General features: G+C 38.1%; 1 protein-coding gene across 1 annotated transcript in view; it reads left to right on the top strand.

Annotated features, from left to right (window-relative positions):
• The window catches only part of LOC126470675 (ATP-dependent helicase brm-like), a 202922-nt gene that overhangs the window by 89866 nt on the left and 95290 nt on the right, over nt 1–17766 (top strand). Inside the window, exons 13-14 of the mRNA XM_050098670.1 lie at nt 4314–4491; nt 16189–16431. Of these exons, the coding sequence (XP_049954627.1) occupies nt 4314–4491; nt 16189–16431 (421 nt within the window). The remainder of the gene's footprint in view (nt 1–4313; nt 4492–16188; nt 16432–17766) is intronic.

Below are 17766 nucleotides of genomic sequence, written 5' to 3'. Positions count from 1 at the left end.
CCATGCAATGTGCAAAGCCTTCTTTATCATTGATAGACATGCTGTTTCAGATGTTATGAAGTACATATCCCTTTTTGAAATCAAAGAGATACTTAAGATAGGTGCCACATTGATTTGATACAACAGAAATAAATTTCAGACGTATTATGTTATTGTTTCTGTTTCATATAATATTATTCATATTTGAGTGAGGTACATGTTCTGTAGCTTGTTTGACTGATCCTTCCTTCAAAATGATGTGGAATGAGTCAGTTTATAGGATATGAATACATTATCATTGTTATCATTAATGAACATGTAATGTTTTAGTCCTATTCACACAAATACACTTAAAAAAACCCTAGGCTTTTTTTACAGGCTACTAGTTTTTTAAATAAAAAATTCTCCTTGAAATCGGAGGAGTTGTCTGTGAGAAACAATTTTAAGTTAGATTTAAAACTGTCAGACATTTTAGGTTATTGGGCAAATGATCATACATTTTGGTTGCTTCAAGTTGAACTCCTTTCTGAGCCATTGGCAACATCAATAACTGATAATAAAGACCATATTTTCTTTTAGTGTTGCTGGTATGTACATCGTTGTTCTTCTCAAATTGTGATGGATTATTTATGATGAATTTCATTGGTGACAATATGTATCGTGATGGTGCAGTTAAAATGCCTAATTCCTTGAAGAAGTGCCTACATGATGACAATGGGTGAACATCACATATTTTCTTACTGCTGAGGGGGAGGGGGGAGGGCAATGCAACCCCCCCCCCACCCGCCCCAGGGCCTGCGCCCCCGCCCCCCCCCCCCCCCCCCCCCCCCCGGTCCCAGGGCCTGCGTTCAGTGACACCAGGGTATAATATACACTGAGGGGTTGTAGTGTTAGTAATTCATTTGTCAAGATCATTGGTGATCAGGTGGCACTCGGGAGGCCTGTCTGTGCATCCTGTGTTCTGACTCTGTAGGCAGTAACTGTGCTCAGTTTAGTGGTGAACAATGTTTGCGACATTGAATCTGGGGTTCAACAATCCACTGTTATGAACTGCTGTTGAACAGCTTCATCCCTGTGAATGGGGATGCATTGTGTACCTGTGGGAAGCTGTATGGACGTATCAATGGATTGCTGTGCATGGTGGGCACGGTGTATTGACGATGTGTCGTTGCTTTCACCAGTGGTCTGTGGAACATTCCCATACCTGTAGACCAGGTTCCACCCATTGAGATTGACACACTGTGTGAGCATTGGTGGCTGATTGAACATCATTGGGGACAAAATCTGGACACATATTGCACCTGCTGTGTTATCAGGGACCATTAGGTACCATCTGTTTCCAGCAGGATTGAGATCTTTGTGCCTCTGGCCAGGCTGCTGCAGACATCATGACACTGCCAAGCATGTTTACTCTGGTGTCATGAAAGTGTTGACTGGAGAGTAGAATTATACTTTGATGTCTTCAGTGATTTAGAGTAGGTTCTGTCTGCATGCAAGTGATGGATGTAAATGTGTATGGCATAGACCTGGTGAGCTGCCTATTCCAGAGTGCATTCACTCACAACACAAAGGTCCCATCTCAGGCTTCATGGTGTGGGGAACTGTTATGTACAACTCGTAGTCACATTTGATGTTTCTGCTGGGTAAAGTAACCACTACACTGCTCAGGTAATTATCCCCATGCCATTGCCATATCTTTTATAGGAAGGTGGTGCTCTTTTTCAGCAGGACAGTGCACATCCATATACAGATCTGTGAAGAAATTTGCTTTCATTGTGTAAAACTACTGCCCCAGCCAGCTAGACTATCAGATCTCTCTTACCAATTGTATACATATGGGATATTATGAACTTACTCATTCTCCAAGGCCTGCAAGAATCATTGCTGAATTACAAAAAAAGACAACAGATGCTTGGGACAGGCCATTGCAGGATGCCATTCGGCACCCTTATGGTCATTTGCATGTGAGAATACAAACCTGTGTTGTCGCAAGAGGGTGGGTATACTGTGTATTGAGGCAACTGTTGGGGCACCAATTACTGTGACGTGTGTTTCGTTTGGTCTGAATTTTTTATCATATATTCATGCAGTGATGAAGTACCTGTCACTTCACTTGTCAGTAAAATGACCTTGTCCTTGAGCTTATTGGATTTTTTTTTTTCTGGCAGTGTGTGTCACGAGGTTGATTCTTGTTTCCAAGACGAGCAATTATATGGTTAGAAAAAGTCACTGAACTTAATGCTTAAGCAGTTCAGTAATTTGCTTCTTTTCATCAATATGTATGCCCAAAAATTTGGAGCTTTCTACCCTGCTTACTGACTCATTTTCATTTGTTATATCAATTTTGTGTATGACTCAATTTTTTTATGCAGTACTGAATATAGTGTGGTTCCTCAAAATCTAGGGGGAGTCCATTTTAACAGAATCAACAAATAATTGTTTGAAACACATCATTAACAGTCGGTTTGATGCTTTCTCTCTAATGGGATTTATTGTAACACTTGTATTGTTTGCAAAAAGTACCAGTTCTGCTTGAATGTTAGGTGGAAAGTCATTCACATTTATGAGGAATATGAGTGGACAGATTATTGAACCCTGTTGTACCCCCACTGTGATTTCTCACCAATCAATAAAATTTTATACTTTTGAAACATAATCTTAATTACCCAGCACAACTTCTTCCAATCTGTTGTTAAGTATGGTTCAAACTGATCATGTGTAAAGCCCTCTATTTCATAAAAGGTAAGTTTTTCTACAAGAGTAACGTGATCTATGCAATCAAACACATTGGAACGATCACAAAAAATTGCAACTGGGTGGTATTTTAATATTTCAGAATTGTAATATTTTGAGAGTGAATGTATAAATAGCATTCTCAGTTGAACAGCCCTTCTATAATTCGAACTGTAATTTGCTAAGTAAATTGTTTCTACTTAAATGTGTGTTTACTCTTCAGTACATTACTTTTTCAAATGTTCTAGAAAAATAGTCAGTAAGAAAATTGGACAATAATTATTTACGTCTTTCCTGTCAACCTTCTTATGAAGAGGTTCAACAGTCACATATTCTTATCTCTGGAAAGATTCCATGTGCTAGTGAAGCATTACATATATCAGGAAGGCCATTACTTGTTAAGTTGAGAACCTTGTAAGAATTCTTCAAAATTCCATTGTCATATGAAGTTTTGTGTTTTAAATTTTTTATAATTCTGTTAAATTTCAGTGAAGGTGATTGTTGTTACTTCTGGTTACTCAGTTTTGTAGAATGACATTTTAATATGTTCTTGTGCTTCTTCAACTGAACCATTTAATCCTATTTTTGCTACTACATTTAGAAAGAGATTGTTAAAAATTTTTGCAACTTGTGAATTATCAGCAACAACATTGTCATTTAGTTTAATTGTTGTTGTATCTTGTGCACTGATTGGTTGTCCTGTCTCGTGCTTCACAATTTGCATATATTTTTAATCCTATTACTTCCTGTGAGACAAGCATATTTCTGGAAATTGTAATTACTTCCCTTTAAAATATTACAGTATTTTTTAGAATCGAAGTAATACTGGATCTTGACTAACTCTGGCCTCTCTATAAATTTCCTTTTCAATTGTATATGAAATTTTCATACCTTTCATTAACAGTGACTTACTAGAATTTTGGAGGAAAGCTGCTTTCAAATATTGTCGCAAATTTAGTATGGAATATATCAAATATCACATTAACACCTCTTTCTGTGTATACCTCATCTCATACCACCTCTTTAACTCATTATTAAAACATTGTATCCAGTTCTCAGTGATAATCCTTGCTGCTTTGTGTGAATCTACGTCAGGGCTTTAAGGTGCTCTATTGTTTATTATTGTTAATTGTGCATAACGATCTGATATCCCATTAACAATTTGGTATACATTAGTTGTTTCAGTCTGGGCACTGTCTGTAAAAATATTATCAATCAGGCTGCATGCATGTTGGGAAACAAACTACTGAAACAGCCAAATAATGATCCCAGTTCATGTCTCCAGCCAGAATCTTTTAAAAAATATACATAGAAGTCTTCACAAACTACTAACTGTTTTTTGTTGCCTGACAACTAGCTCAATATTGCACCTAGACTTCTCACAAATGGCTGAAAGTTTCCAGGAGGGAATCTGTAGACAGTTAAAATTTGAAGAGAAGTATTCTGCAGTAACAACTCTCAAGCACATGATTCTATGTTCTGATCTACACAAAAACTGCTTGTTTCGATATTTTTGACTTTGTGTCCAATTTCATATTTGTTAATGTTGGTGTTCAAATTGTAACAACATAGCCTCTGATGTACCATTGTATTTTCTAAAGCACGCTGTCAAATTGGGTGCTAGAATTCGAGAAGTGGGCACCATCAGTGTGTGTGGTAGCATACAAAGGATCCCCTTCCATTCGACGCAGTCTGCAGACCAAAATGCGAACTTCAAGATTTAATGTACTGCTAACAACCTATGAATACATAATAAAAGATAAATCAGTTCTTTCAAAGGTAATTATTTTCTAATTTGCATTTGTTAAATTATTATATATTTAAAAATTAGAACTTCACTTGATGGACAGAAAAGATTTTTATGAATTTTATCAAATGTTTTATTTATACCAGTCTCTATTTTGGTTTGTCTTATTGCCTCCATTATTGAATGAACAAATTGTAACAGCACAATATCATTAACTTTGTTGACTACTGATTCAACCTTTATTTTTGAACTTAAATGAAAATGTTGAAATAGCAAGGAAAGTAACAGCAGCTCATGTGCTTTTCAAGCTGCTGTTGCAACACATCAAATGGGAGGATGCATAGCTAATAATTTTATCGATACATTGAATGAGCGACATTTACATGTTTCTTTGTAGGCATCATTCTCAGTTTTTTCTATATAGTAGTGGAATTAGATGAGATTGGAAAATGATATCATAATGGTTGCCATTAGTTTTGAGAGGTGGTAATAATGTTGACTCTGATCATCTTTCAGTTTTAATTTTTGTACAACTGTTTGCAGTTTGTGCAGTTCTTGTATCCTTTTCTTTGTTAGCAACAAAACTCATTTTGTTGTTGTAACAAATTATCTTTGATTGGATTCCAGTGTTGTTAATTTCCTCTCTTACTTCCACGACTGCTTCTGTTTCTATGAGGTAATTTTAATAATAGAATATGTTTTCTACGTTTCATGGTCATTTTATGACATAAAACAAATTATTGCTTGTGTTTGTACAAGACACACACATACATACACATACACACAAAATAACTGTAAGCAATAAGGAGACAAACAGAGACCTGCACAGCTGCCTACATTGAAGTAGGAATGGTCATTATAGTGAGGGGCTGTCAGAACGAATGTAGCACCAGTGATGATACTTAAGTTCACAAAGCTAAATGTATCTGTTTAGTAATAGAGAGAGACATGGTACATATACATGAAGACAGTATTTCCTTTGTTTCATCTTACTGACTGAGGCTATTTTACGGTTGACGCAAATCTGCTAGGCTTGTTTAACAAGAGATAACATCATAAAATTGTGTTAAAAACTTTACAGTAACATGTTCTTCATTATTATTATTTCTTCATATCAACTGAAAACTGTTAATTGTCAACAGTCTTTTTTTATCAGGAAAAGATGTACATGTCAGAGTGATTTTTTGTAAGTGAATGAGTGGTTACCCTGGCGAACAGGAGTAACTAAGTAAATATTGTCATTATAAGTTAGTTATTGCCTAATAGATTGTCAGATACTAATGTAAGTGTTGAGTTTTCATGTTGACTGTGTACAAATGGGATTGTTAAGAATCATGCCCTGAAAAATATTGTATGTAAATGTCATGAAATGAGATTGCTTGGACCTGCGGTGGAGTTCATGCAGTTACATTGACATTAACATAGATTTTGATTTCTGATAATATGTTGAGTAGGGTGCCTTTTTCTTTGCTGTGTAAAATTTTTAAATCGGATTAAATGCCATTCGTAGTGTTAAATGCCGTTCGTAGTGTACCCTGTGGCGATGATGTAGCAGCCGTTTGCTGTTGTATTATTTGGTTTATAAGTGTGTTCTTTATATTGTGTGAAATAATTTCTGCCTATTTTACCAATGTATTCTTCATCGCAGATTCTGTACTGGAATTTGTATTTTCCAGAGTTCAAAAATTTCTAATTTTATCACGTTTCATTAAGCTGCAGCTTGTTCCTTACTCTGCCTGTGACTTGGAAGCCTATTTTACTTTTATGTTCATGCGTTGTGCTAGTTTATCAAATATCCGTCCATCTGTTGTAAGTCAATTCACCAAATTTTTCACATGAAAAGTGTGTGTGTTCAGACTACATTAAAATGATAGTTTCTGTTAACTGTCGCGTGTGTGTGTGTGTGTGTGTGTGTGTGTGTGTGTGTGTGTGTTTTGTCTATTTTTTAAAAGGGCTTGTTGATGGAAAGCTAAGTTTCCCACAGTCTTTCTGTTGTGCCTTTCTGTGACTCAGCATCTCCGCTTTATGGTGAGTAGCAACTACCCATCTCCGCTTTATGGTGAATAGCAACTATCCTTTTTGTTATATTCTTACATTCCAGCCTGGATTTTTCGTTGTTTGATAGTTCGTTGTTTTATACTTACTGGCTTCTTGTTGGTTTCTAGCAGTGAAGGCCTTAAATTTCTATTAATCGTGGCTCTATAAAGTGCACTCTTTTATACTGCTATGGGTGGCATGGTTTTGTGTTATTAACATAAGTACTCCTATGCTTTCTAAAGATTTGAATAAGTGTTCAATATTCCGTTTATTTATAGCCGTGCTAGTGAAGTTAACTTAACTATTTGTTTCAATGTAAATAGTAAATTTAATTTGGGGGTGCATGGAAGACATTCTGGGCTGCTACTTCCACATCTATTTCATCATTTTTATGTAATAAAATTGAGTCATTAGTGTATCCGTAATACGGGAAAAATTCTTTGTGCAGTACAAGAAAATTTCTTTAAAACAGCTATACCTTGGTGTTAATAAAAATTTCCTGCTTACAGCCCCCTCTTGCTGCATATACTTTATTTTACTATGAGACGTACTTTTTTCTTTGAAAAATTGCCTCAAAAATTCAGGTGCATCTTATATTCAAAATTAATATATAAATGTCTAGTGTTTGATTTAAAATTCCTGTCAGTTATAAAAATGGCGATACACTCGAGGCAGCAGGAAACCTCTCTCTATCTGGCAACATTGAATTCAACTCGCAGCATCAGTCCACCAATGCGATGAACATGAGTAGGGAGGATTCACAAGCTTGCTAACACTGTCTCCCTCCCACCCTGCCATCACAAATCTAGAACACTGTGTAGCCCATGATGTGTCACGGCAGTCTATGGTGCCAGTGAACTTGAATTGAATGTGATTTGTGTTATTGGTAACAGTACAATATTGTTGTTAGTAGCTAGTTTTGCAATGGAAAAAAATAAAAGGTATGGTATTCATATGATCCGGGCTATAAATCGAAAGTAATATCATATTCAGAACAACATGGAAACAGAGCAGTTGAGTGGCATTTTGGTGCTTCAACAACAGAAAAAAAAACATTTGCGATTGGCAGGCTGGTAAAGAAGAACTGAAAAAATGAGGAAACCTAAATGTGCAAACAGAGGAGTGAATGCAAAAAATGGCAAAAACTAGATGATGATGATGATGATGATGATTTTCAGTGATTTGAGAGGTCAGTTTGGTTTTATAAACTAAAATGTTTGTAGTATGGCTTTGCAGTCTAATAATAAAAATAATTTTTTAAGCAATTAAAAAAAAAAAAAATGGTGCGTCGTGTAGTCCATAGAGAGAGTTAATAAAATACGGTAGATTATGACAGGACTGTTTCTAAAAGTTAACAGATTTCCAGTGCTTCATCAATCCTTACTTTTTTGTGTTGTAGACCATGTCAAATTATGAAATGACCTACCTACATTGCAGCTGCCATTGCAAGTGGCTGAATTGCTGATACTTTATTTTACAACATAATGTCGTCCAAAAAACACAAGAATTTTATTGACAGAAATCGAGCCCATTAAGTCTGCAATGACAATTGACTGGACAAAGTTTGAAAATATTTCAGCACATAAACATTGTCTTTACTGGGCACAAGGGAGATGTACTGAGTGATATAGCATAGTTTACTGTTTACAAACTAAGCTGATACATAGTACACGACATAGAGCCAGGCACAAGCATGGTAAAAATGCAAATCAAGATGTCAGATTTATTTAAAGTGAAATACATCAAATATATACTGAAAATTGTTAAGGACGTTCATGTTTTTCAAATTTCTGTGTTTATTGAGAACTTTATTCTCTTTATGGTGTACATAATTTACATTTCAGTTTCATCAACAATGCCCATATGGTCATCTTTTTCGCTTTTATGTGGAATCGTAAGATCAGTTTCTATACTCTTGATACCATACATTATTCTCTTCTATTTCAGTGTCTTAATGGTATATAATTATGTTGTTTCTGCTGGTTTTTCCAATATAGTGTGCTTCACCTTCTGTGTGTTAGATTCGATATGTACATGCTGCTTTCAAATTATTTCTTTTAGTATTTTATATTAGTATTTTACCCAGTGTGTTAGGCAAGAACATCTCACTAAACTGATTGTAACATTAATTTTGCAAAACACTGTGTTTCCTTTGTAGTTTTTTCACCATAGAAAAAACATGATGCACATTAAATTTTGTGTATAATAATCCTTAACTGGTTTACAGTGTTCAGTATGAGCGTTGACTACACGTATTTCATTGACATACCTCTTGTAGTTCACTATCTTCTGCGTGTCTTGAAAATGCTCATCAAACAATCTGATTATGAGATAATTAGTAAATATGGTTGCAGTAGTGCTTGTGAATGAGCGTTTGTATTCGTATAAGTTTTCCATAAATATTATGACGAGTTGTCATGTAATATTAGTCATACTTAAAGTTGATTCACATTGGGCATCACGGAATAGAGTGTGAAAACATTCCACAATGAATTTCAAATGACAGCATTCACACAGACTACCAGTGATACAGAATGGGATGGAACAAAATGGAAGGCCAACATCAGGGATTCTCGGGAAGAAAATTTTGATCGTTTAACATTGATTCTGTATAGCACAGTTTTCAGGTTGACTTGAAAATAGCCTGATATGAAGGTAAAATTGGTTAATAAAGTTCTTATTGCCAACTGGAGCAGTTTTGCGGTAATTAATAAGAAAATTTTAACATTTAAATTGATCGTGAGAGATAGATATCTTGTGGTAAGATCAGATGTTCAACAAAAAAATGTTAAAATGTGTGTGAAATCTTATGGGACTTAACTGCTGTGGTCATCAGTCCCTAAGCTTACACACTACTTAACCTAAATTATCCTAAAGACGAACACACACACACCCATGCCCGAGGGAGGACTTGAACCTCCGCCGGGACCAGCCGCACAGTCCATGACTGCAGCGTCTTAGACCGCTCGGCTAATTCCGCGCGGCAAGATCAGATGTTAAACTACTCTCACTGCACTTACTCATGTTACTCACTGGTGTGCAAAACTTACGGACAGAAGTAACTTCCACATTATATGTCACTGCGAAGTAAGATAGCTTGATGAAATTTGGACCATACATAGAAACCCCGTGTACTACAGAAGATAACTTTAAGAAGTATGCAATGAGACAAACAAAAATTACATTTTTATTCAATGACAGCAATTACACTGAAGTCACCATGATTTCTGATGGTCCCTTGAATGTTACAAAAGATGGGACTAGGTTCTTGAGGCTGTGATTACTGCATGCAGCAATGCATGCTCTGTGGTGTGCTCCCATGCTGGCCACAAGGTTGGTCTTCCCAACGCATCCCACATATGCTCAGTGGAATTTGTTGGTGTTGGGCCAGGGGGAGGAAGGTGAGGAGGGAGTTTCTGGGCAAGTCAGACCGTTAGCCAAATGTCTTCTCATTCCAAGAGCTCATCCACCAGTGCAGTTCAATGTGGTCACACATTGTCATCCATTAAAATGAAGTCAGGGCTGAATGCACCCCTGCAAGGACACACACAGAGAAGATGTACACTGTCACAGTAACATTGACCAATGAATTTATCTGTCTGTAATGACCACGATTTTGACAGGACATTAAAACCTAATCTTCTTTCCTTTCTTGTGCTGGGTGTACCATGTTAAAAGGTTTGAAGGTCAGTAATCCCATGCAACATTATGCCTCCAGACATTATAACACCTGGCCCACCAAAATGATTATGTTTGACAATGTTCCTGGGTGCATTACATATTGTCATATGACGAAAGGTGTGAACACGTAATGCACACAGGATCATAATTGAACGTGATCATTTTGATGATTCAACAGTTAGGATGTGGTGAAGCATAATGTTGCATGGGCGCACTGACCTCCAAATCTTTTAATGTGGCACACTCATCAGTTAACATCATTGCGACAGTGTACTTCTTCCCAATATGCCTTCAGCCCTGACATCATTTGTATGCATCACAATGCATGACGACATTGAACAACACAGGTGTAGGGGCTCATAGAACGAGACAGCATTTGGCAAATAAACTAGCCTGCTCATTCTCCCAACTTAAATCACATTGAGCACGTGTTACATGCATTGGGGAGATATATTGCAGCGCACTCACATGCATGAACGATCATCCAACAGTTTTCATCTGTGCTGGTGGAGGAATGAATACTTACCACAAGAATTCCTTATCTACCTTGTCATCAGCATGGAAGTACATTGCAGAGCATGCATTGCCATCTGTGATGATCACGCACCCTATAAAGAACCAAGTGCTACCTTTTGTAAAGTCGTGGGAAAATTCTGTGTACCGTAGCAGTTCTTCCTTTTGTTTGGTCTAAGTTTTGTTGAGCTATGTTATTTGGCAGTGACATATCATGCAAAAGCTACTTCTGTCATTTAGTGTTGCAAACAGGTTCAGTAGTAAGTATTGTGCTTCCGAATCCTTTTTTTTACAAATTGCAGAAGGTGCATGAAGATTTGGATATTTTTCCTATTTTTTTCCTATGATTTTTCTTCCACAAAAGAGGCCAAATACATGAACAATGAAGAAGCCTGAACAACGCATAAATAAGAATATAAACAGATAAAGCAATTTCCTTGTGAAGGAAATAATAACTTACTGGTTAAGCACTAGTTAATTACAGTTATTAGAAGGTATATTACATACAAAATAAGTACAAAATGTTTAATTTGGTATCTTATAATGACAATTTTACTGCTCAAAATGTTACTGAAAAAGAATTTGTAATTTATGTTGCCCACTAGTTACAAATTATAGTTATTATAATCTTAAGAGTAGTTTATGCACAATGTGAGTAGAGTTTTCTGCTTTAGATAGTATTATTACAATCTAAGCATGACAGTCTTTCACAATCACACAGGGATTTTTCTTCAGATTCTCCATTTTCCGCATTTGCTACCTGAAAGTCTGGGTTTACATCACTGTCATTTATACACACAATGTTATATGTTTCAAGAAAATCTTCCTCTTCACTAAATTCTCCAATGTTTGTGTCATTAGCAGCTTCTTCAAGCAAATCACCCAGATTGTTAGTGTCAAAATCAAACTCAGCACCATCCCAGTTGTGCTAATTTCAGTAGCAAAAGATGAAATTAGAGCTGAAAAGGGGCAATTTGATACACAGTAACACTCTCTTAACTATGATTGTGTGATATATCACCTAAAATGCCACCCTAAGATAAATTCTAAGCAATAAAACAGTTATGCCGAATATTAAAAAACAAGCACATCATTACTACACATTTGTAATAGTTATGACAAAAGCACCAGTGTCTGCAAACTACTGGAGTTGGGTTGTAAATAATTCAGCCATTGTTAACGGTGAAGTTTCTTGCGAAAGTATTGAAGAGCACATGTCACCCATGTGTCCAGATTCAGAGGAACCGCAAAGAGATTCCAACTACAATCGTAAATTTTATGAGGATTTAGTAATGTAGGGTTAAAAATGGACTATGCACGCCTTCAAAATTACTAGAATGTAAATCAATGAAAAACATTTTTAATTAAAATTGTTTTAAGGGGGCCCGTATTGTAGAAGAGAGATACTCTTCTTCATTGTTTCTTGACCCTCTTAGAAAGAAAACGACATAAAAGAATTAGCAGAAAGGCATGATGTAAATATTGTATGAACATCATTTTGAAATGTCTGACATCATCATCTTTCTTCTTTCACAACTCAGGAATATGGAAACTTAAGAGCTTTCATCAAAAACATCCTTTATTAATTTTTTTTCACATTAAAAAATTGTACTATCATTACTAATCCATTAATTCTGATATTATATTTGGATTTATTGTGTCATGGATGGTATCTCGTAACTTCAGTTTCACCGTTTGGTACTGGGCTAACCGAAGTGGTGGTGGAGGTGTTAAGGTTCTGTCAATGGTGAACACAGCTGCATTTGATGGCGATACTCTTTTCCATTCTATTCTATTGACATCCAGTGTGAATTAACCATTATACTGTGTCCAGCTGCTATTAATTTGTTTTGAGATACTTGTATGTTTTTATATTCAGTCTAATTAATGGTCTAGGGGCCAAAACTAGTTGTTACAATGAATACATTGGTATAAAGTTGGATCTGGTATATATTCATATTGATTTTTAATAACTGCAGATATCCTATGTGCAAGAGGATGAGTATCATGAACCAAATAATGTTTTATAAAAGTTTTCGTCTTGCAGAGCACAAAATGTGATTCAGTAATTTTGCATGTTGTCCAGAGTCGTTTAATTGCTTTTAGATGAGACTTTGTAAGCCGCGCATCATGATTTCTGAGAATATGAATCAAGGAATCAGCGTATGGCAGGAAGAACTGGCACTTCTGACTGTTTCAACACAGATGTGCCTGCTGCAGTAGTGGGAAAACGTTTTACAAGTTGTGAGATAATTCACACACTGAAATATGTCATAGATGATGATCTGTAACTTGCTGAAAAAAAAATGGCAACTGCTCTGACAATGCTGAAAGGCAGCCTGCAGTATTGGTACAATATGAATTCAGTGTTGATTCTTGTATGCTTCGGTGAGTCAAGGTTATAGCTGAAAATATTATTCTGCTAGATCAAACATTGTGAAGTGTTGATTGACTGCCGTACCGAAAGTGGTATTGGCAGTGGGGTATGAATTGATGGTGGACTGTGTACGGACTGTAGTCTTGAAGTGGGTCTGAATGTGCAGTTTTAAACACATTTTTGACCTCCACATTTTATTTTTACTTGATGACCTGTTTTGTGGACAAACCAACGGTGTGGCCATGAGAGGTCCTTGTCCCACATTGTCACTCAACTTTTTTATGGGAGGATTTTCAAGACCAAGTCCTTGAGTCTACAGTTATAAAACCTTGCTTTATCAGGTACATGGAACATTAAGACTTCTGGTTTTTAGAAAATCTTATTATACTGATTTGAACCTGCATGCTGACAGTTGCCACTACGTGGTCCATCGTATAGGGGGTTACACATCATTAATCCACCGTTCATGCTTACATGCTGGGCAAGGGTTCATAGAACCACTTTTGGACTATTTCTTGATTGAACCACTTAAGAATAGCACATGGTAAGAACAAACATCTAAATATTTCGATGCAGGATGTGATTTATTCTATTCAATGAGAACAGTCATTTCTTATTATATAGGTGGGAGTCAACAAAATATTTTGGCATTAGAAGGAGAAAGTTGTTGATTGAAATATTGGGAAAAGATCTCACCATAACAGATAATTACACACATCAAAAAAAGTTTTCCATCACCCCATTTCCCAGAACTCCTGAAGATAGACGTTGCCTGTGGATATTGTATCACAGACACAGTCCCTTTGAAAGTTTAGAGATGTCACTAAACCTGCCCAAAGATGTAAATAACCATGCATGAGGGGCATCTATTAGACAGAGGGTGTCCGACAGCCGATCAGTTCCAGTAATTCCACCAGGAAGGACGTACATGGCTCGTGTTGTCTGTAGTTCAACCACACCTAGACGGTCAATACCGCGGTTCGATCGCGTCCGCAATTTTAGTTTGTGCCAAGAAGGGCTCTCAACAAGGGAAGTGTCCAGGCCTCTCGGAGTGAACCAAAGTGATGTTGTTCGGATATGGGGGAGATACAGAGAGACAGGAACTGTCGATGACATGCCTCGCTCAGGTTGCCCAAGGGCTACTGCTCCAGTGGCTGACCTCTGCCTATGGGTTATGGCTCGGAGGAACCCTGACAGCAGCACCACCATGTTGAATAATGTTTTTCATTCAGACACAGGATGTTACGTTACGACTAAAACTGTGCGCAATAGGCTGCATGATGCGCAGCTTCACTCCCGATGTTCATGGCGAGGTCCATCTTTGCAACCATGACACCATGCAGTGCGGTACAGATGGGCTCAACAACATTCTGAATGGACCACTCGGTATTGGCGTCATTCTCTCTTCACCGATGAGTGTTGCATATGCCTTCAACCAGACAATCGTCGGAGATATGTTTGGAGGCAACCCTGTCTGGCTGGGGAGGTATCTATCGAAATATTGGTTAGACTTTTACGAGTATGTCAGACTTGAATACTGAAGCCAGGAACATATATATGTAGCTTAGATGCATCAGAAGAATACTCAACTTGTAATAGGCACAGCAAGATAAAAAAAAAAATAATCACAATTCATCAGCTGATCATGCTGGTTATAGCTCATCTTGTATACATTAGCAATTTACATATTGAATACACATGGAAAGTTTTGAAATGTGGTCTTAATTTGATAGTTCACAGTATAGCCTCTTATGGATGAGGAAGGAGGTCTGTTTCTGTATCTGCTGGTTTCTTTACCAATTCAGGAAAATGCAATTTTAGCTGTTTTCTTGGGAAATAACCCTCATAGAAGGTTCATCAGTCATCTATATTGAGATTCATTGTGTGAGAACATTTGTTTGTGTAGGATTTCTCCTTTCATTTTGTCCGCAGCTCATGGTCTAGTGACTGGTGTTGCTGCCTCTGGATCCCACGGGGTCCTGCGGTTGATTCCCAGCCAGGTCGAGGATTTTCTCTGCCCGGGGACTGGGTGTTTGTGTTGTCCTCATAATTTTATCATCATCATCATCGTCATCATCATCATTAATGACGGTGGCTAGATTTGACTGTGTAAAAATTGGAGTGTGTGCGCACGAGTTGGAGTGTGTGCGCACGAGTTGGAGTGTGTGCGCAGATCATCATCATCGTCATCATACTTCCATTTTCTCACATGGCTCACAGAACATAACCATCTCTCACGACCTCAGAGCACGTTAATACAATATTGTTACTGAGAGTTGTCGTGTACGACACTGACAGTGTCTTGTACAGCAGAAGAACCCACCAGTGGCCTGTGATTTGCTGATCTCATTATGAAGTGTGTTCTTTGTTTGCTTTTAAGAAGGTAGCAGTAGGTTTTTCTATTATTATTTATGTTGTCACAAGGCAAACGTGATGTGCATTTGTTCCACTATTGTCCTGTGGCATCATTCTCCATTTTTTCATTTAGGCAGTGTATGCCATCCGTCCATAAATTTGCAAGACTAATTTTGTTCCTAGCATATAAGCTTCACTGTTCAATCACCTATGGGAGCAGCTTGAACTAACAATTGTAAACAATAGACATGCATTCGACAAGTCGGTCAGGAGCAGCCAGTGTTCAATTGTAGATGTGTGGCTGTAATGTGTGAGCTATATTGTCACAAATCGCTATGGAGCAATGTCTCTAAATAAAGTATTCAAGGCATTTTTCGGACTGTTTTTGAGAAAAGAAAATTGTGCACAAAGCTTGTCCTGCACATCTTGACAACTTACTAAAAATGATGACCCATGGGCACCTGCTGTGACTTGATTGAAATGAAAACTATGGAAAGTGCGTGTGCCCCCATGGTTGTTTTCATGTGGGGAGGGGTGGGGTACAGGGGTTTCTGTTCCTCCTGATGGTAACCTTATCTACAGAGCTCGCACATGATTTACACATCAGAAATTGAGGAAGGTGAGTGAGATAGCATAGTGTATTGTCCATTTTCTTTTGCTACTGGTCTGTAAAATTAGAAAGTACTACAAGTTATAACAAGAAGTCATCTTTGTCAGCTGGAAGTGTTACATAATTGATTTTATTATTTGTGATTTTTGTTTTTAGTTTCGGTGGAGGTTTATGATTATTGATGAGGGTCATCGCATGAAGAATCATCATTGCAAATTGACTCAGATTTTGAATGCGCATTATAATGCACCACACAGACTCCTACTGACAGGAACACCTTTGCAAAATAAGCTGCCAGAATTGTGGGCATTGCTTAATTTCTTGCTGCCATCTATTTTCAAGTCTGTGAGCACATTTGAGCAGTGGTTCAATGCACCATTTGCTCTAACTGGTGAAAAGGTAAGTAGTTTTCAAGATGTGATTTACCTTACAAATTTTGAAAGTTAACATTTTTATATCACACTAGCGAACCTAGAATGCTTTGCAATTGCTGATTATGTGTGGGAATTGGATATATGTCCTAATCTCCTACTGCCCCCTCACTCGGTCTATCACTGTATCCTCCCCCACTTTCTTTGTCTATCTCCTTACCCTCCCTCCTCTTTGCTTGTCCATCTCCTTACCCTCCCTCCTCTTTGCTTGTCCATCTCCTTACCCTCCCTCCTCTTTGCTTGTCCATCTCCTTACCCTCCCTCCTCTTTGCTTGTCCATCTCCTTACCCTCCCTCCTCTTTGCTTGTCCATCTCCTTTCGCTCCCTCCTCTTTGCTTGTCCATCTCCTTACCCTCCCTCCTCTTTGCTTGTCCATCTCCTTACCCTCCCTCCTCTTTGCTTGTCCATCTCCTTACCCTCCCTCCTCTTTGCTTGTCCATCTCCTTACCCTCCCTCCTCTTTGCTTGTCCATCTCCTTACCCTCCCTCCTCTTTGCTTGTCCATCTTCTTACCCTCCCTCCTCTTTGCTTGTCCATCTCCTTACCCTCCCTCCTCTTTGCTTGTCCATCTCCTTACCCTCCCTCCTCTTTGCTTGTCCATCTCCTTTCGCTCCCTCCTCTTTGCTTGTCCATCTCCTTTCGCTCCCTCCTCTTTGCTTGTCCATCTCCTTACGCTCCCTCCTCTTTCTTTGTCCATATCCTTACGCTCCCTCCTCTTTCTTTGTCCATATCCTTACGCTCCCTCCTCTTCTTTGTCCATATCCTTACGCTCCCTCCTCTTTCTTTGTCCATATCCTTACGCTCCCTCCTCTTTCTTTGTCCATATCCTTACGCTCCCTCCTCTTTCTTTGTCCATATCCTTACGCTCCCTCCTCTTCTTTGTCCATATCCTTATGCTCCCTCCTCTTTCTTTGTCCATATCCTTACGCTCCCTCCTCTTTGCTTGTCCATCTCCTTACCCTCCCTCCTCTTTGCTTGTCCATCTCCTTACCCTCCCTCCTCTTTGCTTGTCCATCTCCTTACCCTCCCTCCTCTTTGCTTGTCCATCTCCTTACCCTCCCTCCTCTTTGCTTGTCCATCTCCTTACCCTCCCTCCTCTTTGCTTGTCCATCTCCTTACCCTCCCTCCTCTTTGCTTGTCCATCTCCTTACCCTCCCTCCTCTTTGCTTGTCCATCTCCTTACCCTCCCTCCTCTTTGCTTGTCCATCTCCTTACCCTCCCTCCTCTTTGCTTGTCCATCTCCTTTCGCTCCCTCCTCTTTGCTTGTCCATCTCCTTTCGCTCCCTCCTCTTTGCTTGTCCATC

This window comes from Schistocerca serialis, chromosome 3, assembly GCF_023864345.2.
Source record: "Schistocerca serialis cubense isolate TAMUIC-IGC-003099 chromosome 3, iqSchSeri2.2, whole genome shotgun sequence".
Lineage (NCBI taxonomy): Eukaryota > Metazoa > Arthropoda > Insecta > Orthoptera > Acrididae > Schistocerca > Schistocerca serialis.
The sequence above is the reverse complement of the archived record's forward strand: the minus strand, read 5'-3'. Positions and strand labels throughout refer to the sequence as shown.